Below are 26,037 nucleotides of genomic sequence, written 5' to 3'. Positions count from 1 at the left end.
CCTTAACATCATAAAAGCCAAATATGTAAAACCCATGACTAATATCATCCTAAATGGGGAAAAACTGAGATCTTCCCCCTGAAATCAGGAACATGACAAGAATGCCCACTCTCACCACTGTTTTTGAATGTAGTGTTGGATGTCCTAGCCTCAGCAATCAGACAGCAAAATGAAATAAAAGGCATCCAAATTAGCAAAGAAGAAGTCAAAATTTCACTTTTCACAGATGACATGATACTATACATGGAAAACCTGAAAGACTCCACCAAAGATCTGCTAGAACTAACGCATGAATTCAGCAAAGTCACAGGATACAAAATCAGTGTACAGAAATCGGTTGCATTTCTGTACACCAGTAATGAAGCAGCAGAAAGAGAAATCAAGAAATCGATCCCATTTACAATTGCACCAAAAACCATAAAATACCTAGGAGTAAACCTAACCAAAGCTGTAAAAGATCTGTATGCTGAAAACTATAGAAAACTTACAAAGGAAATTGAAGACACAAAGAAATGGAAAAATATTCCATGCTCATGGATTGGAAGAACAAATACTGTTAAAATGTCAGTACTACCCAAAGCAATCTACACATTCAGTGAAATCTGTACCAAAATTGCACCAGCATTCTTCTCAAAGCTGGAACAAACAATCCTAAAATTTATATGGAACCATAAAAGACCCTGAATAGCCAAAGTAATGTTGAAAAAGAAAGCCAAAGCAGGAGGCATCAGAATCCCAGACTTTAGCCTCTACTCCAAAGTTGTAATCATCAAGACAGTATGGTATGGGCACAAAAACAGACACATAGACCAATGGAATAGAATAGAGAACCCAGAATTGGACCCACAAATGTTATGGCCATCTAATCTTTGTCAAAGCAGGCAAGAGTATCCAATGGAAAAAAGACAGTCTCTTTAGCAAATGATGCTGGGAGAACTGGACAGCAACATGCAGAAGAATGAAACTGGACCACTTTCTTACACCATACATGAAAATAAACTCAAAATGGATGAAAGACCTAAATGTGAGACAGGAAACCATCAAAACCTAGAGGAGAATACAGGCAACAACCTCTTTGACCTCTGCCACAGCAATTTCTTGCTTGACACGTCTCCGAAGGCAAGGGAAATAAAAGCAAAAATGAACTATTGGGACCTCATCAAGATAAAAAGCTTCTGCATGGTGAGGAAACAATCAACAAAACTGAAAGGCAACGGACGGAATGGGAAAAGATATTTGCAAATGAGATATCAGATAAAGGGTTAGTATCCAAAATCTATAAAGAACTTACCAAACTCAACACCTAGAAAACAAATAATCCAGTGAAGAAAGGGGCAGAAGACATGAGTAGACACTTTTCCAAAGAAGACATCCAGATGGCCAACAGACACATGGGAAGATGCTCAACATCACTCATCATCAGGGAAATACAAGTCAAAACCACGTTAAGATACCACCTCACACCAGTCAGAGTGACTAAAATTAACTCAGGAAACAACAGAAGCTAGCGAGGATGTGGAGAAATGGGAACCCTCTTGCACTGTTGGTGGGAATGCAAACTGGTGCAGCCGCTCTGGAAAACAGTGTGGAGGTTCCTCAAAAAATTAAAAATAGAACTACCCTATGACCCAGCAACAGCACTACTGGCATTTATCCAAAGGATACAGAGTACTGATTCATAGGGGTACATGTACTCCAATGTTTATAGCAACGCTTTCAACAATAGCCAAATTATGGAAAGAGCCTAAATGTCCATCAACTGATGAATGGTTAAAGGACATGTGGTTTATATATACAATGGAATACTACTTAGCAATGAAAAAGAATGAAATCTGCCATTTGCAGCAATGTGGATGGAACTGGAGGGTATTATGCTAAGTGAAATAAGACAGAGAAAGACAGATATCATGTTTTCACTCATGGAACTTGAGAAACTTAACAGAAACCCATGGGGGAAGGGAAGGGGAAAAAAATAGTTACAGAGAGGGAGGGAGGCAAACCATAAGAGATTCTTAAATACAGAGAACAAACTAAGGGCTGATGGGGCGGGGGTGGGTGAGGGAGAGGGGAAAATGGGTGCTGGGCATTGAGGAGGGCACTTGTTGGGATGAGCACTGGGTGTTGTATAAAAGCGATGAGTCACCCCCAAAACCAAGAGCACACTGTATACATTGTATGTTAGCCAACTTGACAATAAATTATACTAAAAAAAAAGAAAAGAAAAAAAGAAAAGACTGAGTATCATGCACTTGTCTACCTGAAGTGTTCTTTTATAAATAAGTTCGATCACATGGGCTAATAAGTGTTGTTTATGTCTGGGATAGCCTTACTGATTTTCTATCTATTCTATTAATTATTGAGAGTTGGGTATTGGAAGTCTTCAACTAATATCGTGGGCTTGTTTTTTAATTCTTGTAGCTCTGTTAGGTTTTGTGTCATGTATTTTGAAGCTCTGTATTAGGTGCCCATATGTTTAGGATTGTTATGTTTTTTTGGAGGTAAGTGACTTTATTTCTGGTCCTATTCTTTGTTCTGAAATCTACTTCAATTAATATTAGAAAAGTCACTCCAGCCTTCTCTTAATAAGTGTTGGAATGATATATGTGTTTTTATACTTTAAATATAAAAATGCAAATAGGTTGAAAATTAAAGTATGCTTCTTATAGGCAGCATACAGCTGAGTTCATGCTCTTTTTACCCAATATGACCATTTCTGCCTATTAATTAGGATAATTAAGCAAACATTTATATTTAATATGATTATTAACATGGAGAAGTTTTAGTCTATTATGCTGTTTTTTGTTTTCTATTTGTCTCAATTCTTCTCTCGTTTTTCAACTTTTTCAGCTTTCTTTTAAATTATGTTTTATCTATTTTATCTTTCTTTGTTAGCTTATTACCCATAATGCTGTGCTTTCCTCTTTTAGTGATTTTTTTTAGGGTTTAGCGCTTTAAAATGGTGTTTTTCCATTTCTTCCTTCCTGACCTTCATGCTTCTGTAGTCACACACTTTATTTATATTACTTATAACCCCTTCATTATGTTATTAATTTTGTGAACTGTCATCTTTAGAAGAGATTGAATAAGAAAACCTTAATATTTGCCTATTTTGTTTTCATTTTTCAGTATTTTTTAATTCCTTTGTGTAGATCCGTATTTTCACCTGGTATTGTGTAGATCCGTATTTTCCTTTACACCCAGAGGACTCCCTTCAACATCTCTTGTAATGTTGGTTAGCTAAAAATGAGTGCCTTTACTTTTCACATGTCTGAAAAGGACTAGTTCATCTTTTATTTTGAAAGCTGTTTTCATTTGGCATACAATTCTGTGTTGAAAGATCGGCACTTTTTTTCTGGTACTTTAAAAATACTGCTCCATTGGACCCAAACCATAAGCGACTCTTAAAAACTGAGAATAAACTGAGGGTTGATGGTGGGTGGGATGGAGGGGAAAGTGGGTGATGGGCATTGAGGAGGGCACCTGTTGGGATGAGCACTGGGTGTTGTATGGAAAACAATTTGACAATAAATTTCATATCAAAAGAAAAAAAATTCAGCTCCATTGCCTTCTCACCTGGCAGTTTTTTCCAACAGGAAATAGACTCATGCTTCTCTGTGTTCCTCCGTACAGAGCATGGTTTCCCCTATGTTGGCTACTTGTGAGATTTCTCTCTATCACTGGTTTTGAGCAATTTGATTATGATGTGCCTTGTAATTTTCTTTACGTTTCTTGTGCTGGAGGTTAGTTGGATCTTTTAGGTTTATGTTTTCATCAAATTTGGAACATTTGGGCCATTTTTTCTTCTTAGTTTTGTTTTTGTTGTTTCCTGCCTCCATCTGTTTCTCTCATCTTTGAGGATTCCAATTACACATACATTAGGCCACATGAAGGTGTCCCATGCTCCCTGATGCCTTTTTTTTTAGTTGTTTTTTTTTTTTCAATGTGTTTCACCTTTTCTATTGCTGTGGCTTCTATTTAATTTCTATTAATAGTTTCTGTTGCTGCACCTTCAAGTTATCTGATCTTTTCTCTGCCGTGTCTCATCTGACTTTAATCCCTTCCAGTATATTTCTCACTTCAGGCCTTTTAGTTTTCATCTCTAGAAATTCACAGTGGGTCTTACAGATATCATCCTTGGGTCTACTTAACCTTTTGAGCAAGTGGAATATAGTTATAATAACTGTTTTGATGTTTTTTCTAACATTGTTTTAATGAGAATTCTAACATCTGAGTCAGTTCTAAGTTTCAGTTTTTTGATCGTCATCATGGGTTGTATTTTTCTATTTCTTTGCCCACCCCCCAATACACTTTTATTGGATGCCACACATTGAAATCTTTACCTTTTGGTTACTACATATTTTTGTATTTCTATAAATATTCTTAAGCTCTGTTCTAGAATATAGTTAAGCTACTTCAGAACAGTTTGATCTTCTCGGGTCTTGCTTTTAAGGTTTGTTAGGGGGGACCAGAGCCATTCATTATTCCTCAGTATGGACACAAATCCCTCTGGGTACTCTGTGCCGCCCCTTCTGAGTTGTGAGGTCTTCCAGCCTGGATGGTAGGCACAGGCACTGTTCTGGCCTCAGGAAATGTCCTCAGATGCATGAGTTCACCAGCTCTTCTGGATACTTGAAGGGAACCCTTTGCAGATGTTCACATTCTCTCACTGTGAAGCTTTCTCCTCTCTGACACTCTGTGAACTCTAGCCATCTCCGTCTCCTCAGGCCCTCAGCTGTCAGGGAATCCACCAGGACTCATGCAGGCCTCATCTCCCTGTGCCATAGCCTGGAAACTCAAGGCGGTGAGCTGGGTGACCATAGGGCTCATCTCATTTGTTCTCTGTCTCTTGGGTATCAGTGTCCTTTGTTGCCAGTGATTCATTGTCTTGAAAACTATTGTTTCATATATTTTATCCAGTTTATTGTGGGGGTTTTTGGTGGTGGTGGTTTTAGGCAAGCAGTATATCCAGTCCCTGCCTCCCCATCTTGGCTGCAAACAAAAGTCCAGATGTTGTATCCATTTTCAAGGTAATTTTCTGTTAGATTGTATATAGATTATGAGAGAAAAAGTGAAGAGGATCACACAGTCTGATTTTCCTACAGTGGTCAGTAAAAGCCAAAGATATAAAATAGTATGTAAGTCCTAAAGACCATATTGAGGCAGGGTGAAAAAAAAGAGAAGGACCTAGAAATCAGGACATCGGGAGCTAAAGTGTGAAAGTGCCTGGGGTACCCTGAGGCCAGGAGATACTCTGTGGCCAGAGCAGAGGTCAAAAAGTAGGGCCTGCCAGCAAGATGCAGTCCTAGTATCTTTGGTTGGATCCACTGTGTATGTGTATGTATGTGTGTGTAATTTTCAGTGGGTAACTGCAAAAAAAAAAAAAAATTTTCACATAAATGCAGACTTTGTACTTCTCTTGAAATTAATCTGATGTTCTGGACCACAGTTCCATGAGCTGAGCTGAGGAAGCAAATTGCCTCTCCTGTGTGGGTCATCCACTCTCCAGTTCGCCAGTTTACTGTATTACCCCTAGCTTGCTTCTCTCATTCACCGCATTACCCACCATAGCCTCCACAGACACCTGAGTTTCTACTTTAATGCCCGAGAATAGGTTCTCTGGAGAGAGATTGCAAAAATTATCAGTGCTTACAGACTGGGTCGCTTAAGCAACAAATTTTTTTTCACAGTACTAGAGGCTGGAAGTTCAAAATCAAGGTTGCAGCGGGGTCAATTTTTGGTGAAACCTCTCTTCCCAGCTTGCAGGTGGCCACCTTCTTGCTGTGTCCTTACATGGCCTTTCCTCTATGCATGTGTTGGAAAGAGCTCTGTGGTGTCTCTTCCTCTTCTAATAAGGACTACCAATTCTGGTCTGTAGATTAGAGTCTCACCCTTATGACCTCATTTAATCTTAATTAACCTCCTTAAAGATCCTTGCTTCCATTTTGGAATTAGGACTTCAGCCTGTGATTTTTTTTTAATTTTTCTAATGTTTATTTATATTTGAGACAGAGCGTGAGCAGGGGAGGGGCAGAGAGAAAGGAAGACACAGAATCTGAAGCAGGCTTCAGGCTCTGAACTGTCAGCACAGAGCCCGACATGGGGCTCAAACTCACAAACTGTGAGATCATGACCTGAGCCAGAGTTGGACATTTAACCGACTAAGCCACCCGGGCACCCCTTCAGCCTGTGATTTTGAGAGAACATGGTTTAGTTTGTAGTAATCTGTATTCAATCCTATTTATTTACTTGATTTTGAAATTCTTGCATCTGGATCAAACTCTTCCACCATTCCCAGACATGGTAGAAAGGAGACACTGTCTTCCACTCTTTAAATATCCCTTTTTTCATTGTTTTTGTATTTTCTTTTCTCCTAACACTATTTACTCTGCACTCATTCACAAAGTATTTGTTTTATATTTTACTCTTACTGTTGAACCATTAGAAAAGCTGCATTCCACATCCCACAGATCAGAATATCACAGTGTTGGTTTTTTTCCTTGTTTGTTTGTTTGTTTGTTTGTTTGTTTTTAGTGTAGTTGACACGCAGTGCTTCATTAGTTCCAGGTGTACAACTTAGTGATTCAGGAAGTCTTTTCATTATACTGTGCTTACCACAAGGTAGCTCCCATCTCTCGCCACACAACACTATTATAGTCTCATTGACTGTATTCCCTGTGCTGTACCCTTTATTCTCCCGACTCTTCATTCCGTAACTGGAAACCTGGATCTCCCACTCCCCTTCACCATTTTGCCCATCCCCCACTCCCATCCACTCTGTCAACCATCAGTTCTCTGTATTTGTAGGTCTGATTCAGCTGTTTGTTTGTTTACTCACTTGTTTTTTTATATTCCACATGTAAGTGAAATCATCTGTCTTTGTCTGACTTATTTTAATTAGCATAATACCCTCTAGGTCCATCCATGTTGTCACAAATAAAAATACCATGTTCTTTTTTATTGCTGAATAATGTCCCATTGGGTAGATACACCACATCCTCTTTATCCATTCATCTGTCAGTGGACACTTGGGTGGCTTCAATATCTTGGCTATTGTAAATAATGTAAATAAGAGGTATATATCTCTTCAAATTAATGTTTTCGCTTTCTTTGGGTAAATACCCAGTAGTGGAATTCTTGGATCATATCACAGCTTTCTTATGCAAAAATTTCCTTCACCCCTTTCTTTGTCATTAAGGAATCTCATGTTATTTTTACACATACACACATGTTTTTTCCGTCTAGTTTGATAAGAAAATATTCTGGCTTTTCCTGGGCATCTAATATTTTTCTAAGAGAAGTTAAATTTATTTTATTCTGTCCCTTCATCATAATAGAGAAGGAACCCTACCAGCTAAAGATTCATGTCTCTACATTATTTTGAGCATCTCCCTAATGTTTTTCTCTCAGATCCATCCATTGATCTCCCCTTTCTGTTCCCACTGCTCCTGCCCTAAATCAGAGCCTCATGTGGGCTATGGCAGCAGTCTTCTTACGGGCTCCTGTTTCTCATCTTTCCCTCCCGTAGTTCTGAAGTGGGCAAAGCGCAGAGCCGTGAGGACCGAGGACACACAATGGATATGCAGGGGAAGAAGAATGAGCAAACCAGTCAAAAGGTCACCCTAATAGAGGTAAGAGGAAAGCCAGGAGAAAGTTGTAGCATAGAGTCAGCAGGGAAAGATTTAGGGAAGGCCTGGTCCGCCATCACAAATGCCAAATAAGTCATGGAGATGAAAAGTACAGGATAGGAAATAGAGTCCATAATATTGTGATACCATTTTTGGTAACAGGTGGCGACTACACTTATGATCATTGAATAACGGACAGCGTTGTTGAATCAATGTGTTGTACACCTGAAACTAATATAATATTTTATGTTAATTATACTGCTATTAAAAATAAATAAACAATGACGAATGCCAAAGGGAGGAGAAGTAAAATAAGGACTTAAAAGTGCCCTTTCAGGATTTCCTGTCAAGAGGCCATTTATGACCTTCAAGAAGATAGTTTTGATGAGAGTCCTTGAATCAGACCGTCTCCAGTGCAGAGGGAAAAAATAATCAGAAGAGACTGCTTTTCCCAGAAGCTGTACTTCAAAGGAAAGAAAAGGCTGGGCAATAACCAGTAGAAAACACGGGATTTAGAGATCTTTGTAGAGAGGGGAATGAGGAGAAGAGTTACAAACTGAAAGGAAAGAGCCCCAGGGGAGGAGCCATTCAAGATAAAGGACAGGTGAATAATCCCTGGAGACCAGAGGAAATACACAGATTAGAATTTGAAACAAGGCAGGGTCACTTTTGTACTGAGATAGGCCAGTGAGACAAGTGTGTTTGAATGATGGTGTTTTCTTGTGGGGGATGGAATGTAGGAAGGTCAGGAAGACCTTTCTGAAGAAGAGGCCTCTGTTTTCTCGGTTAGGCAGTGGTGACATTTGTCTGCTAAACGTGAAATGTGTCCACTTTTGTGAAGTTGTCACTTAAAAGAAACCAGATTCAGAATTTTCATAAGTATTTTTAGATTTTAATTATAAAAAACTTAAATCTCCTTATACCAAAAGCATATAGATGAGTAGTTATACAATCATGGGTTAAGAAATGACTTTTTATCCTTGATAACAGAATCAGAAAACATTTTAAAACAAATTTTAATAATAAGAACTTCAAAATGATTTAAAGCAAAATCTAGAAACATATAATAACCCAGGATGAGGAAGAACTTCACGAGATCTGTGACAGATAAAGAATTAATACCTTAACATATTTTTTAAAAACTCTTAAAAATCAACAAAGAAAAGAAAAATTGGCAAAGGGCCTTCAGAGGACATTCTTAAAGAAAATGAATATATGAAAAGTGTCTCCCTTCCAGTGATCAAATAACAAAAATTAGTAACTGATACAGTATTTTTCCCCTCACAAAATGGCAACAAGTTTCAAACTTATAAAACCGATGGGGGCACTGAGTTTCCTTATACACTGCTGGTAATTGTATAAGATTCATCCATTCCCTGTGGGGGATAGCTTGGTGATACTTCTTTTTTTTTTTTAACTTGTCAAACTGTTCATGTCCTTTGATTTGACAGTTTTAGTTCTAGGAATCTATTATAGGAAAATAGTCAAGTATACATGGGCAGAATCAGTTAAAAGGCTGTTCCTTCAAGCAGTGTTTTAAAAATAGGAAGAAAGAATTAAATTTCTATGAATATAGAGTTGATTAAATTATAAAACATTTCTATAAGGGAATACCATGTGATACTATTTGTTACATTATTGAAGTATTTTCATAGACACGGAAAGATGTTTGAGTAGAAGAAAGACGGTTATGAAGTCGTTTGTATACAACATACTCAGTTGACTCTTGAACAACGCAGGGGTTAGGAGCACCAGTCCCTGCTTTATGCAGTCAAAATCCGTGTATAACTTTGGTTCCCCCAAACAATAACAGCCTACTGTTGACCAGAATACTGATAACATAAATAGTAACTTAACACATATTTTGTATGTTACATGTATCACATAGTGTTCTCTTACAATAAAGTAAGCTGGAGAAACAAAAACGTTACTAAGAAAATCATACAGAAGAGAAAATACATTTATATTACTGTACTAATCAGTATCGTAAGTTCACATCGTGTTTACGAGATGAATCATCTGTCTGTACCTACATCATTATTGTCTCATATGATATAAAACACTGTAGGTGTAGTATGTATTACTAATACTGACATCAAAAATGAAAAGGTAATGTAAAAATCCATATTTATTTAAACGTAAAACATTCATGCATTGATAACAGATGCAGCAATATGATTACTTTATGGTAGCCTAGTGTAATCATTGTAATTGCTTCACAGTCACCTGGCCTATACAGTAATGAATGAGTTGTTATGGCCTATAGTACTGTAGTTCTCTTCCTTATACCAATTGGAAACACTGTTACATTTTTTTTAAAAACAACTCGTGTGATGAAAGGCTGATATGCAGTTTCTCTGATTAGGAGAGAGAGAGAGAAGCATGCTGTACTGTAATATAATTGTTTGAAAACGGAGTTTTAAATAGGAATAAAACTAACACATTATTAATTTTATTACATAGCACTGCCTATATAGTCTGTCCACTTCCATACAAGTGTTGCACATAATGTTCTACACAGTGAATACTTAAGCGATGATGATGATGATGATGATGATGACGACGACGACGACGACAGTTAATTAGATTTTCACGCAGGGTTAGTTGGTTAAGCGTCTGACTTCGGCTTAGGTCATGAACTCGCAGTTTGTGAGTTCGAGCCCTGCTTCGGGCTCTGTGCTGACAACTCGGGATGAAGAACGCTTGAGTTCGGAACCATATTACCTGGCTTCATGTCCCATTTGGCTACTTTTGCTGTACATGACTTTAGGCAAGCTTCTTTCGCTCTTTGTTCTTCAGTTCTCTCATCTGTAAGTAGGGACAATACCTACGTCAAGGATTATTATGAGGAATAAATGAGTTAAGATGCATTGCACCCCACTTAGCCTGGTTCACTTCTCTTAAAGACGTTATCTGCACGGCCTGCTTCACTGTGTCTCTGGAGGGTTCCCTCTCCGGAGGGTCCTCTGGCTTCTCTGTTTACTTCTCATTGTGCCATCTCCACCTGATGAATGTCACTTGTCCTACATCCTCTGCACGTGCAGGATGCAGCCCACTCACTTCCAGCTGCTCTTCTCTCCCTTCCCTTTTCTGTTTTTCTTCTTTGTTTTTGTTACCACTTTTATAAACTCCTCCTCTGACTCTGTTTTGCCTCGTTATTCTTCTAAGATGCTTTTACCTTCCTCATGGCCCCTTGCAGATGTTTATAGGGTTTCTCAGGCCCTGGTGCCCAGCATCCATTTGAGCCTTTACTACTTTCTTTTCCATTTTTGTTGGGCCCTGGGCCCTAATTTGGGACAAGTTTTGTGTGCTTCCCATGTATACACACAGGGACAGAATGAATGACACCCTTTTCTGGCCCCAAGTGAGATTGTACCTTGGCACACCACCTCTGTACCCTTTTACACTCTACTTCAGTTGCTTTCGTGAGCCTCACTTGGAACATTTTTGGACTTGTACATTTAATGCCACCTTATCTGTGCTAGCTCTGCTGAACAGATTTGAAGTCCGGAAACGGACTGACAAAGGATTTTCTTTCCCCTCGTGTGTAAATGTCTTTCATCAAAAAAAGATAGCAAAAAAGATAGTTTATTTATTTAAGATTGAGCCTGCCCCTAAAAGCACAGATGTTGCCTAAGCCTCCTGTGCTACCAGGGAAGGGGCTTAGGAAATGGTTACCGTGCCCTTTCGTGCCACAATGACCTAGCCTCTACTTTTCCCAGGAGCGCTTGGTAGAATTGATCGCCACCTTAGCCACATTGCCATCACTCTCAGGCGGCATCTGCCTTCTGAGAGCAATCAAGCATGAAGCACTTTCTGCTCAGAGGAAGGACAGCAACATGTTTATCTACTTTCAAATACTCACCACTGGCACATGAATAATTGCAGTAAAGGGTGTCCGGTTCAACACGACTAGCTTATCTCCCCCTAGTTTTTGTGTCCTTCCTGCATGTTCTCTAAGAAGGTCCTTGTTTCATCCACGTATTGGTTCTTGATTTTCATTAGTGACATAATTTGATTTATTTCAAAGCTGCATCTAAATGCATAATTAACCATCACTACCTTTGTTAAAAATGACCCACACCATTTTTTGGTTTTATGCGAAATAATGTAATAGTTAACCCACTTTGTGAAAATAGACCTAATCATTGACTAAATGAAAGAATGCTATTTAATAAGATGGTCTATATCCTTCCCATTTACTAACCTTGGAGCATCATCCATGACATTTTTTCCTCCAATGAATGAAGAGCTTTCCGAATTCTGATTGCCTGCTCTTAATTTCTGGAAGTTACTCCAGGTTTGGAGTGCTTAGGGTCTGTATTTGAGAAGTGTGCTTCTTTTTCACTTGTCAGTGCTGGAGCAGGCCTTACACAACCACTAACGGTGCCAAAAGTGTTAGCAGTGTGTTCGAGAAGCACATTAGGAGATAGGGGATTAGTACTTTGGTCTTTCTTGGGTGTGTGTGTGTGTGTGTGTGTGTGTGTGTGTGTGTGTGTGTGTTACGCAATGTGCTTATTACCCACGTTGTTGCCAGGGCACACCGAGATTTGGTTGTGGCCAAAAGACATTGTCTAAGTTCATTTAGTACATTTTGTGTACTTTTCTCCTAGTAAAGAGTTGAAGAATGAAGAGACAACCAAATACACAGAAATGAAATGACAAATTAAACCAAATGGAATTTCTCTTCAGAGTGAAGAACTTCCAGATACTAAGGAAGAAAGTAAGGCCCCACTACTCCTTGTCCTTATGAAAGAATCTAGAAAAATCAGAAGCGAGATATGAGTAGAAAAATAAATGGGGCCTTTTGACCTTAATTATTTTAAATCATTGTGACTGTTGTTGATCCGAGTATTGGTCCTTATGTGTGTTAGTTATTGCATCAGAATTACATTACCACCGTTGGAAAACCAATAAAGAAAAAAACATAATTGCCACTCAGCCGAGATGAAGGAAAAGTGTTTGCACTGTCAGGATGTCCATCAAGCAGTCATTTAATATTCTTACATCTGTATTGTGATTGTATGTGTGATGTTATGTTCAGATTATGAAATATATGCTTTTGAAATTTAACTTTATTTAAGAGGGAAGCAGCTTCAGAATGTGTATTCAAAATGGTCCCAGTAAGAAAGACATTAAAAGGGAACAAATTTGTTAGTTTTGAATGACTCATACATGTAACTTGATACATACAAACTAAAAATGGCTTTTGGCAGCAGTGTTTCAAATTACTTTTTAAAAAGAGCATTTCATATTTAAGCATATAAGTAATTTGTAGACTTAACGTTGTTTAATATTTATTTTAGTCTTAACATTTATTCTTAAATTATTACATTGCATTATTTATTTCTTGAGTTCCAGAACAATGGTATCATCACCATGTGACTATATATATATATATATTTTTTGTGTGTGTGTGTGTGTGTGTGTGACTATATAAAGTGTGATGTTATAATAGAAAAGTTCATTTCTTTGGGTTTTTTTCTTGACTCTTCTCCTTTCTCAACTATGTGATTATAAGTCTGTCAGTAAATATGTAATCCCACACAGGTCAAAACTAATAAAACCCAGAAAACTTATTTACCAAATTAGACAATTGATTCCATTAAAGTAAGAAGTGAGAAAAACAGTGTTGAGCATTGAGGTGTAAATTTTGCCCAGATGTATACCCAATATAAAATATCTTCTAGTAAAAATGTATGTGGCTCTTATGCCTGCACATGTTGTTGAGGCATGAAAATTGGTAAACATTCCCCTGCTGTGTAGAACTTAAAAGGGGGGAGCATTTTTGAAGGTGGTGAGTGGCATCAAGGCCAGCCAAAGCCCTCAGCGATCAGCACAGAAGTCTGTTCGGGTGGCACAGAGCCCCCAGTGTCCTGAGTGCACACATCTGTGCCTTCACGTACAGCCCGGCCCAAGCAGCTTGAGTCACCCTTGTAGAAGCTTGTTCTTTCTGACTTGTGAATGCACTTGATAATTAAAAAATAAAAATATGCATCTCTGCAGTTTCAGCGCATTGTTTTGAGATGCGTACTGATTCTCTGATTTCAGTTTTAATCACAAAGAATTTCAACAAGTTGCAGAAAGATTTTAAATCAAGACAAATGAAATATGTCAAGGGAGCTAAACATCTGCTGAGATCTCAATGTTCATATGAAAAATAAAGGGTTATTTTTATATCGCAACTACTGAAGACAAAAATAACAATTGAGGCAAAACCAGGAAAAGTTGGTTTTACTCAAAGCCCAGTCCTTCTCTCTTTTGTGCTGTTGACAAATGAGACTCCAGTTATGTCCACAAATAGATTAATAAAACATCTTTACCATTCTCTCAAACATGAGATGGGGTGGGGGCGATCATAAAAGTGCCCTCCAAATAGAAGTCCAAATTATAGTCAAGTAAAGGAATCGGACACAAGAATCTATTTGAAGATTCTAATACTGCACATTTTCTTAGTAACAAATGAGTTTTCTTTGTTTATCTTCATTCTGAAATCATTGAATTGTGTCCCATTTTATGAAGTCTCTTTTCTCCAAACAAGTAACATTTTGACACTATCTTTCTCTAGATCTAAATAATACTTTTAAGCCGTCCTTACAAATTTATTTCCCAATTGATTCTACTCTATCTTGAACATTAAACTTTCTTCAATATCAAAACTATTGAGTGGATAAGATTTGCAAAGCTAGTACAACAGTCAAGTTTTTAAAGGTTTAAGACATGAAATATTTTACACCATGATGCAAATAAATGTTTAAAATGCACATTTTAAATGAAATCAGTGTTTTTAAGTGACTAATACTTGGTACTTTTAAAACCTTATGTAAGGCTTCTTTCCAGAAAAGCAAATACTTGACCTTAATTTTAGTTTTAAGTTACAGGGAAGTCTTATTGCAAAAAGACGTTTTCACTTTAGGAAGCTCAACAAGAGTATATCTGGGAAATAATTTACCATGTCATAGCTTTATATGACATGTCACTTTAATTGTATATTTAACTCACAAATATTTTTGAGAGTTAGAGTTCTAGGACCTTTGAATTCAAGACCTTCAACTTTTTTTTTACGGATTTTATTTTTAAGCAATCTCTGCATCCAACATGGGGCTCCAACTTACAACTCCAAGATCAAGAGTCACGTGCTCTACCGACTGAGCCAGCCAGGTGCCCCAAGACTTTACACTTTTACATGTATTTAAATGATTTCCATCGAAGAGCCGTATCTGTTAAGTAAATTATGAGAACATTTTTCAACAGTCCGACTTTTTTAAGCTATGTATTTGTTGATTTCTGCTTCATTGAACTCATGAACAGAAAATATTCCCCAAATCTTCACCTTATGTATATGATCTCATTTACTCTTCATATCAAACCAATGAGGTAGGTAGACTATTACCTGCCCTACAAATAAGAAAACCAAGATTTTGAAGGTTAAGTAATTTGTCCAAGTGCACGTGACCAGTGACGTCAGCACTAGTTGTAAATGGAGATTGTCAGACTCCACTGGGAGGTCTCGGAAGGGCTGGATCTCAGTTGCTGTATAGAGTAAATGCCAGTAAATGCTTATTATTGGAGACTCCAGCACAAGCTAGAAGAAAGAAGCAGTTTGGATGTACCCACAACCACACTCAGACTAGAAGCATCTAATATGTCTTTAATGCAACAGACACCCAAAAAAATAAAATAAAATATGTCTGAGTTAACAAAAAATTTTTAGCTGATAACTTTGTTTATCCCATAATTATTTTGATAAATCTTTACTCCATACTACAGTTCTTATATTTTCTTAAGAAAGATTCTGTGGAATCAAACTAATACATGTACAGTAAGATATTATTCAAGAAACAGAAAGGCTCCATTCCAGTCATATAAAAGATAATAAAAACATCAAGAGTCATGTCAATCAAAAGGCTCTGTTGACTGGAGAACTCAATCTATGGATGGACCCAATTATCTGCAGGAGAATTGATGTCAGCATCATTTAGGGTTAACAATGGACCAACTAGGCAGAAGCAGACAGCTACTCTCTGTAGAGACCCAGAAAGCAAACTTCATAATGAGGCGCTTCATTCATCATACCCTTCTGCTCCAATTATTAAAGTGAATAGGAAATACTTTAAGTTAAGGCGGGAACTGGATAGCATAAAAACATTTGTTTTGTAAACACAAAGAATGCTTTTTTTCTAATGATCTTCTTCAAATCTACATCAAGCATATGTTCTCAGCACACTGTTTTCTAAAGTTGCTCTCTGACACCTGAAACTCATTCTGATTATGGACGAATTATTTGTGTTATCTCAACGAGGGAGGCTAAGACTGCTAAGAATCTACAATTTTAATTCCTGTTTTCAATCTAAAAAGTGGAGGGAGGGTCATAAGTGCATATATAACCACAATACACGTCCCACCTCTGTCACCGATGTCAAAATGGCCCAAATATGTATACTGCAGTGTCATTTCTACAAGTATTGAGTGAACAATCTAATTTAACTACTTCCAGTTCAGTTTTCCTTCATTCATCATTTGATCCTTGTCAAGAATTGTGAAAGAATATGGTGGAAGAAAATGTAGGAATGGTTTGCTTGTACAGTGTTTATATAAGTAAACTTCTGTATTGTCAATCATTTAAAATCGCTTGGAATAGAATGGAAATGATTTGCTCAATTGAAGATAAGGAAGAGATAAAGTACAAAAGGAGGAAAGAGCAAGAAGGTGAGGAAAATAACTGCTGCCAGAGCAAAAACTAACTGAAGCTTGAGAAAAGCAGTCATGAGACAAAAGGAAGGTTCCCTGGAGAAAAGTGTGGTAGCTTCAGTTCAGTTTTTAAAGTGTTTTCAACTGACAATCAGTAGTTAACTTTTTTTTTTCTATTAAATTTGCTCACAGGGCCATTTTATATAAATGCCCCATGTAATTTTTTCTGAGCTGCAGTTCTTCAATTTAAAGTAAATGGAAGGTTTGGTTAAGCATAGTAATGTTTTTAACCATCCCTGCCTGTTCTGCTGAAGTTAATGTTCAGAAGTATCCGCAGATGCTACTTTTAGCAACTAAATATTTCCATGGTGGTAAAGAAATGTCAGTAAAATCTATGTACTTTAAGAACATCAAATTCTTATTATACTTATCATGTGTGCAGGCAGAGTACATAATAAACTCGTCTATAGCAGCTGTAAATTTCTGAGGATTTATCTAACCACAAATACATTGAAATGGGGAAATGGGGCTATATTAAACCATGCAAGATGCTGCTGGAGCTTTGCCATTTCTGCAACATCCTGTAATTAATTTATCATGACAGGTCTGGCAAACTGAAACATCCAATACACTTGCGACAGACTGTTATACCATAGTTGTTGGAGATCCTGCAGCCACATAAAGTGAAGGTAGATTTTTCTTTCAAACATGAATATAGTACTATTGTATTTAGGATGCCCTATAGCCAAGGACAGACTTGTCAATTTTGAATTTCAAAATAGAAGAACATCTAGAATATAGAACAGATCCTGGGCTGAGATAATGAGTTTAGTCTGTTCTCTGCATTTTGTGGTCTTTTTCCTGAAGATGAATGGCCCTGGGTAGGAGACTGTACAGTCTGGTCAGCCCTTCCCGTGCATGGGTGCCTGCTGCTGGTTATGATGGGTTTCTCTCCTGGGAGGTTTGAAGGTCACTTCCCTCTTGGTAGTCTCTGGGACACATCCTCTTCCTGAAAAGACACAAGACCACTTCTTCCATCTGGGTGTCCTCCATTTCTGAAAGCCACAATCCCACCATTTTGTAAACTTAGAGCACAGATAAATTCAGACATTATTCCTGCTCCAATCCCCCCTCCAATCCAGAGAAAGAAAATAATGTAATAATGGTTTTGTGGGGGGTTTTGCCAAAATAGATTTTCCTATAAAACAGTGAGTTCTGGGATTGCCTGGCTGGCTCAATCAGTAGAGCATGTGACTCTTGATCTCAGGGTCGTGAGTTCAAGCCCCCCATTGGGTGTAGAGTTTACTTTTTAAAAAGGTAATAAAAATTATGTATAAAATCTTTTAAAAAGCAGTGAGTTGTTTGGCAGTTCCTATCAGTGTGAAAGAACTATCCGTCTTTACTTGATGTGTCATTTGATAAAGGTGTTATAGTGGTTGATGTTAAGAGTGGATCTTAGTAAATAAGGCTCCTCCTTACTGGAGGAGTAGAGAGACACCACGTCTAAAAAATAAATCTACATTGATTCCATGTCCACAACCTTCCTCGTCCATGTTTTTTACAAGGTCAGAGTTCCTCCGATCACAAACAAGAGGTCCCAAGGAGGTCTTCCTTGAATCTGGAAATCTCAGAGGTGATAGGTCCCAGGTGGTAGAAGGTAAAATGGAAGCTGCTCAAGGGAAACAGGTGAGAAGCCAGGCAAAGGTTGTGGTTCCAGCCCAGTCACCAAACATTATGCTCCTTGTATTTTCTCTAGTTCTTGCCTTTCTCTTGGTCCTTACTACTGAAAATGGATCCTATCTCAGAGAGCCTGAGAAGTTTGTTGCTTGGGCTTAAGTTTAAAAACAACAACAAACCATGCATTCCCCCAAACAGAATAATCTGAGGGAAGGTGAACAAGAGGGAATGTAGGAAAGCTTTTGCACCCTTCTGCCCCCCCCCCCAACCCCTGAAAAGCTCCCTTCAGAGCTCTACTATGTAAAATTTTGGAAATGGGATGGACAGTATGTGTCCAAAAAATAAAACAAAGACCTTTCTTTTACACACCCCTGTTAGGTAACTTGTCCAGAATCACAGAAACCAAGGGCAGTACCCTGCCTTCTGCTGATTCCCCTCCTCTTACTGCTGCCTACTTGGTAACATTCTTACTTCACTTAAAGCTGAATGACTAAATCCTAATTCTGAAAGTGCCCTAAATCTTCTCAACCTCATCTGCAGCTGAAAGTGACCATCCCATGTAGAGCATGGTCTACATTCAGATAAATTTCCCTTAAAACTAGGTTATTACAGTGATGAATTAGAATGAGTGAGAGTTGGAAATAGGTAAGAGAGAGTGGAGAAGTGACATTTTTATGCATGTATGAGAGGAGAGGTTTTGTCTGTGTGTGTGTGTGTGTGTGTGTGTGTGTGTGTGTGTGTGTGTGTGTGTGTTTTCTATCTTGACAACTGGATACAGAGAAGAACTAATTCTGTTTATATATATCAAAAGCTGGATGGGATGCCTGGGTGGCTTAATCAGTTGAGCATCTGACTCTTGATTTCAGATCAGGTTGTGATCCCAGGATTCTGGAATCAAGTCCCTGCAACAGGCTCCACACTGCTTGAGATTCTCACTACCCCTTTCTCTTTGCCTCTCTCCCCAGCTCGCGCTCACTCTCTAAAATAAAATTTTAAAAAATTAAAAAGCTGGGATTATTAACTACCTTCCTAAATATATTTTTATAACTCAGGATCATCAATAGTTTTAACACTTTTAATATTTTTTTAAAAGTGTGCGTGTATGTGCGCACACACACACACATTCACTTATTCGACAGCCCGTGATTGAATGTCTGGTTGTCAAGCATTGGACAGGAGCTGGATGGACAGTTGAACCAGGAGCCTCAACTCTTCTCTATGTCTCACCTTGAAAATGTCATGTGTTTATTGCTGTTGTCACCCTACAGTGGTTTTTAGAGGACCTCCACAAACATCACCGAATTTGAGCCTCATTGTGTAACAACCTTCATTACACACAAAAGGCAGGACTCTTCCATTTTTCACACCAATTACAAGGGAGGTAAATGACTTGCCCAACAACTGTTGATGAGAGTCCAGCTCTCCTTCTCCCAATGTTGTGTTCTTCCCAACTAGGAAAACTCCTCACTGACATCTGAAATATGTGGAAATAAATTATGTGGAAAGCCAGGAAATGTTTTCTATAGAAGAGGCACCTATAAATTAATAAGACTCATTTAGATGTGTCTTTTGGAATCGAATGATCTCCTTCTGAAGTCAGCTGTAAGATGTTTGTTTTTGCTGCCATCCAGTATTTATATATTTTAAATGCAAGCACTTAAAAATGAAGTTATAGGGGTGCCTGGGTGGATCATTCAGTTAGGCATCTGGCTCTTGGTTTCAGCTCAGGTCATGGTCTCATGGTTCGGGAGTTCAGGGCCTGCAGTGGCTCTGCCCTGATAGCTGACAGTGTGGAGTCTGCTTGGGATTCTCTCTACTTCTCTCTGCTCCTCCCATGCTCGCTCTCTCTCTCTCTCTCTCTCTGTCTCTCTCAACATAAATAAACATTTTAAAAAATGAAGTTATAACAGTCCAAAACATGTAAAATACTTTTTAATTGTGTTTTATAGTCAAAAGAGGAGGAAAATGTACAGAAAATGCCAGGGTCCTTTTCCAAAACCTTTTCATAAACCAAATAAAATAATCATTTCGTGCATTGGACTTATAAGCCAAATGCTTATTGTTCAAGTTACCAAATACACTTTCTGTTAAAAGACAGTAACTCCCCATTTGATCTAGAACTTCATTAGGTCAACTGAGCAACTTGGAGGCACCACAGAGTATTTTTATAAAATGCAAACCTGGCATGTCACACCCTGCTCAAAACTCCACTGGTGTCCCCATCCGCTGTCACTAAACCCATTCAGCTTTTCCTGTTTGCTCAGAATAATTCCTATAAATCAAGTCCTGTGCTCTGATCACAGCAAACCCAAATGAAAGTCAGTGACTTCCAAAGTTGACAGCAAAAGTGAGAAACTGTTGGTATTCAAAAGACCAAGCAGCTGAGGACAGCAAAGACCTCCATGACCTGTCCCCTGCTGCCTCATCCCATTTTGTGATTTACATGGGTGCCCTCTGTTCACACTACGGCAAGACCCCAGTACTTCCCACAAAGCACGATTGCTGTTTCAAGCCCTTGGGTTGTGCTGTCAACCTGAAAACACTCTTCCACGCCATGCCTTTGCTAAATATTGCCCTTCCGGTTTCATCTCAAATGTATGCACTAAGATCCCTTTCCCAATTAGTAACAATGGGTTAGTGACCTCCTCACTGTGCTCTCATAGCGTCCTAAAAATAATGTCTACCAAGACACTTAACAGCCGACATCGAAACTGACAGTCTATCAATCAAGGTATTATTTAACATTAATATGTAATCTATTGGTCAATGTATTCTCTCCTATTTCTTGTGTGACTGAGATAATTCTTACAAATCTGTGCTTACGCTCAGTATCACAGGATGTCACCAAGTGGAATATAATCTTTGTAATAATTCTAAATACCCAGCAGGGATAGGGAATTTATGGAAGGAATCTACAAAAATGTCATTAGTCTTTCTGTAATACCTTTCTGTGGTCATAGCAGCGTTTCATCTTTTCTCCTTCTCTCTTTGCTTTCTCACACTCTCCCCTTTTCTTCTTCCCTGCCTGACATCAGCCAGTAGCATTCACTGAATTCAACATTAAACATTAAAACCATGACTGATCACATCTAAGTCTGCCTCCAAAGCCATCTGAATCCAAGATGGAGGACCTGTCCAGAAGGTGAGTTCTACTCAAGCCACATGTGCATTCTGAGCAACGCTGTATTTACATAAAAACACAATCTTAAAATGTGGATGGGACCCCTCCCTTTTTTGTCTTTAATTTTTCTTACTGAGGCAAAGTATACAGAAGATTAAAACTGGTTTGCATAATATTTTGCATTCCCATTCATCTGAGGGGGAAAAAAACTTCAAAAGTCTTCTAAAATTTGTGTATCTGAACCTGTTGCCTGTGAATCCAATGCCTCGATCACTCTTTTCTTAAAATTTCAGTAGTTTTCTGAGAGAAATGATTCCTAGACTCATAGACCAAAGTCCACACTATGACTGTTGCTGAGTCTGAGCAACTCCTCGTAAGAACTCCTGGCTTCATGTTATCTATTTTCATGCCTATAAGTGAATCCAGTCATTTTCATCACCCATGTTTTTATCATCTAAAAAAAAAAAAAAAATCCTGAAAGCTTCACAAAGCCTTTGTTCAACAAGTAAGCCCAGTATCCAGCCCGGCAGTGTTTACCTAAAAAGTCTCAGGAGCTGCATGGAGACCCTGAGGCACAGGTGCACAAGTCAAACGCAGACCTGGCTGACTGGGGCAGGGGGCTGGGGCGCCACATCCTTTGGCATGGGTCCAGCTAAGGCAGGTCTGCTTATGGTCATGACACTGTGCACTCATTTCTAGGTGACTGATGTTAAAGATGCTGTTGAACACCTTTAACTTTTAGTCTTGATGTGCTTTTAACTTTTGATCTTCTAATTCTCCTCAGGATTAGTGTAACTGCTCCTGAGTATAAACAAGAGTCTGGTCAGCTTCTTGAGAATGTGGGCCATTGTGGGTAACCTCGCTGTGACACTCGCTCTGTCTACACAGCCAGGGAAATGTGATTTTGACATTTATCCTATTAAATAAATTACTCATCAGCACTACTGGATTATTTCACTGAAAAATTTAACCATTTTAGTAGGCTGTAGCCACTAATTTCACAAAATAATTGTCATTATTCCTATTCACTCTGTCCTATGCACAGTCATAATTTAGCAGGAAAAGGAAAAGTTTATTATAATTATACATTATTACAGACTAATTTTAACTATAGTTACTATTTGTTGAGCACAGGCTAGGCACAGGATTCCTTGTATGCATTATCTCAATTGATTCAAAAAAATAAACTTAAAAGGTAGGTATTATTACTCCCATTTAAAACAGAACAAAAACCCTACAGCTCAGAAAGGTAAAGCTGTGTATCTCAGATCACACAGCTTGTAAACTAGGGTATAAGGATTAGATAAGAAAGTTAAACATTTAATAATTTCCGAATTTCTAATGCCTTTTGCAGAACAATCTTCAACAAAATGGGTTGGTCAAAAAGAGTCTCGGTGTTGCATATTGCCCTGGAAATGCTCACGTCAACTTTTAGCATTTAAGTAAAATGCTGTATTTCCAAATTCCATATGCTACAGACATTATCCCAGTCCAAAAGGAATGACTGATCAAAGACTACCACGAATACATTTCACACCCTTGTGGGAATTATGTCTTTTGGTGAAAGAAGAGGTTTGTGTATGATATCCCTTCTCGATGCGTCCCCTCTCCAGTCTCCCTTCACTATCCTAGGGAGCCACGGATGGCCCATTCCGTTCTCATGGTCCCTGGGACGCCTCTGCCATGCAGCACTCTCACTGTACGTGTGAACTTGCTGTCTGAGTGTAGCATGAACTATCTTTTCATCAGTGATTCCAGGGCTTTACCTCAGGGCCAGGCACATAGTAGACACATTCAGTACTGAGCAAGGCAGATCACAGGTCCAAAGTCTTATTTTCTATACATCGGTAATTTGAGGACAAATTGTAGGTAGGGATATTACCATATCATAGAAAATATGCAGCACTGTCACACCATTACAAATTCCTGTGGATTTTTCTATTTCCTTTAGCAAATTTATTTATTCTCCCTTTCCTCCTCTCTACTCCCCTCTCTCTACCTCCCCCTTCTTTCTCTCTCTCCCTCTTTCTCCCTCTCTTTCTCTTTCTCTATCCCCCCCCCCCCCAGGACGCAGCTCACAGCAATTTCTTTTTAAACTCTTACATTCTCTTTATTTACAGTCAAAATTGTTTGCAATACTCCACACCTTCTGGCTTCCAGCTGGTACTTGTATTCAGGTGCAAACAAAAGCAAGACAAACACATATTGCATCTGTACCTTGAACCAGCCTCCATTCCAGGTGGTTGAAAGGACTCCCTGGGGCACCTGAAAATTCAGGTGGGGTGTCAGCAGTGTTTCAAGTCCAGCCCGCCTGTAATTCCCCTTTCGTCTTTGCTGCGGGGCAGTAAAGAGCTGGGTGCCCAGAACTGATCGCTCGGGTTCTGTCAGGTGTGCAGCAGCGAGGGGCAGGCTGATTTCCCAAAATACGTTCAGCCTTGGCTTCACCGAGGTCACAGCCAGAGGACTTGATGTGTCTAACACCGGTTCCCAAAGGGTATTTTCCTTCGGGACTGAAAGGGAAAATCCAACTTCCTATGGTTTTTCTCGTGAACTGTGCCATGGACAATCCATGGGGCCAGCCCTTTGGGAACCAGGGCACTCATCCACTCTCGGCCAGGTTGGGGGTGCCTGCTCGTTGGGTTCCGATTCTCCCTGCCACTCGCTGCTCATGGCTAGTTACCCTGTAGCCCCCATGGATCTCAGGGCGCGTCAACACTTCCATTACAACTTTCTGGCCACGGGTTCGTAACATTAGCTCCAATAATCACCTGGCAGGAAGAAAAAGATGGCGGATGGCATAGTTCACAAGAAAGTAACGTGTGCAAGTAGTTATGTATTAGCTAATTATTTTCTGACTAGGAGAACCAGACATACCGTGGCAACACTTTTTCTAACCCCACAGCTTTAAGACTTTCCTAAGTGGAAAACGGATGTGAATCAGAAAGGAGGGTCAGGGAACTACCTACAACATGAAGAGGGCTTAAAAAAGAAAGATGTCCACTTTGGGTGTTTTAGTTGAGTTCCTTTCTGCCAAGAAATGAAGAAACTCCATAACACCTTACACAACACTTCCCGTTTTCTTAATTCTTCTAAAATTCTTTTATTTAAAGTTCAGTTTTAAAAATTGGCAAATCAAATAAGAAGGAAGTCCATTTCCTTATGGCACAGCTTAATAAGAGACCCAGGATAAAGACTCGGGCTCTTCATTCCCAGCACGATGGGGGGGAAAACTTTACAAGATTTATGCAAAACTTCAAAGGAAGCCCCTCCCTACACACCCCTCCCCCTTGCGTGGGTGTTTCCTTCATCCCACTACCACCAGTGTTGGTTTTTATGTGAGCATAATTGTGCTTTTGTCTCAGAGTTGGCTCACCTCACCACACTCCAGCCTGAGATCCCCTGGCCCAAAGCCCAGGGTGGGGCTTTGCCCTCAGAACTGTAAATAATGGTAATTACCTTTACAAACTTAAAAAAAAAAAAAATCATTTTCCCAAGGCCAAGAATATCCAAAGTCTAGAGCATTCTATATAACCCCTGGTTCGAAAATCTGTTAGAATGAGTATGGTGATTTAAGAGTATCTCCCTCATGGAGAGACCAAAACCACAAGAAAATCCTGGGCGCTCAGCTGCCCCATGGGTCGATCCGGGCCTGTGAGTTTTCTGCTTCCACTCTCGTGGTGACATAAGTCCAAATACAAGGGGTAAATATTGAAGCAGAATTTAGGATTTGTTCTCACCGCTCCCACAGAAGATTCTGTGAATTGGGCTGAAGGAAAAACATATTCCAGACGCCTGCTAGAAACTCCCAGGGAGAAGAGTTTTGCCGCCGAACTCCAGACCGTGTTATTTCTGAGACATTACTTCCTACAGTATCTCTGTCTGGTTGACAGCACCTATTGTTCTGATTAAGTTGACATACATCCAAGCTTTTGCCTCATTAGATTATCACCATGGAGCTGAGGCTGTAATTTCTGCATAATCTGGGTATTTTATTTCATGCACAATCACTAGCAGCTGCTATCCATGTTTAAGACCAAAACAATTATTGGAAATTCACAATTTTACAATTCAATAGCTTTTGGTCACAGGACCATACCAAGACTCATACAAAAGTTTTGCTATATGAATGAGGGAGATTGGTTTCCAGGCCACAGAGTTCCTTTGATTATTTTACTTCCAGATTAACTGGTTTGAGTGTGGAGACCTGAACATCTGGACAGATGCCCTGAACCTAGCATGGACTCATTTCCAAGCCCATGTCGAGGCCAAAGACCCAGACTAGGAAGCTTCTTGGGCGTGTGTGACAGCTGGAAATTTGCTAAGACTCTTGAAGTGTCAGAGTTATCTGCATGTCATTTTTTCCATTCAGAAGTCAAACCATCTCTCCATGGCTGTGAGGGTTAAGGAAGTCATGCTCTGTGCTCATACCATGGTGCATTCCGGGCATTTAAATTATTTAAAAATGTTCGTCTGTGACGTCTCTGGTGCTGAGAGGAAATGATTTATAATACACCTACCAGAACGTGAAGCCCTCTGACCCACAATACTGTGTCTTCATTAACATCCTTGGCTCAGGACTCTGCTCCCGGGTGGGAGCTCAGGAGAACTTGTAATCAGCAGTAACAAACTTTTCTTCTCACTAGGAGGGCTCACGATTTAGGAGATAATTCCTCCTTTGCACTTGGCCTTGTTCCAAATGTTCAACTCTTGTGGAGGTTCTGAGAGCTATTCATGCCACCCTCACAATGTTTGTTCATGTGTTTGTTAAAAATTGCCCTCGTCCCTCTGTGATCCCTCAGTTCATCCCCCACGAAAGCTCCGAAGACTGCCATTATGCAGATGACCTATCTGTCTGGACTCTACACAAATTCAGCTCCTCCAAGGGGACTCCCCAAATGGCTAACGTCCTTGTGCACAACTATG

General features: G+C 39.2%; 1 protein-coding gene across 6 annotated transcripts in view; it reads left to right on the top strand.

The window, feature by feature from the left end:
• The window catches only part of AHI1 (Abelson helper integration site 1), a 204,110-nt gene extending 191,658 nt beyond the window's left edge, over positions 1-12,452 (top strand). For 4 of the 6 annotated variants that reach the window (XM_042987191.1, XM_042987186.1, XM_042987187.1 and 1 more), the window contains 2 exons: positions 7,526-7,628; positions 12,214-12,452. In XM_042987191.1, the coding sequence (XP_042843125.1) occupies positions 7,526-7,628; positions 12,214-12,249 (139 nt within the window). In that variant the 3' untranslated portion in view covers positions 12,250-12,452. The remainder of the gene's footprint in view (positions 1-7,525; positions 7,629-12,213) is intronic. The other 2 variants (XM_042987189.1, XM_042987190.1) reach the window with 2 other exon arrangements.
• Positions 12,453-26,037: the final 13,585 nt, after the last annotated feature.

Source organism: Panthera tigris, chromosome B2 (assembly GCF_018350195.1).
Source record: "Panthera tigris isolate Pti1 chromosome B2, P.tigris_Pti1_mat1.1, whole genome shotgun sequence".
NCBI lineage: Eukaryota > Metazoa > Chordata > Mammalia > Carnivora > Felidae > Panthera > Panthera tigris.
This window is presented reverse-complemented; position numbering and strand designations above follow the sequence as displayed.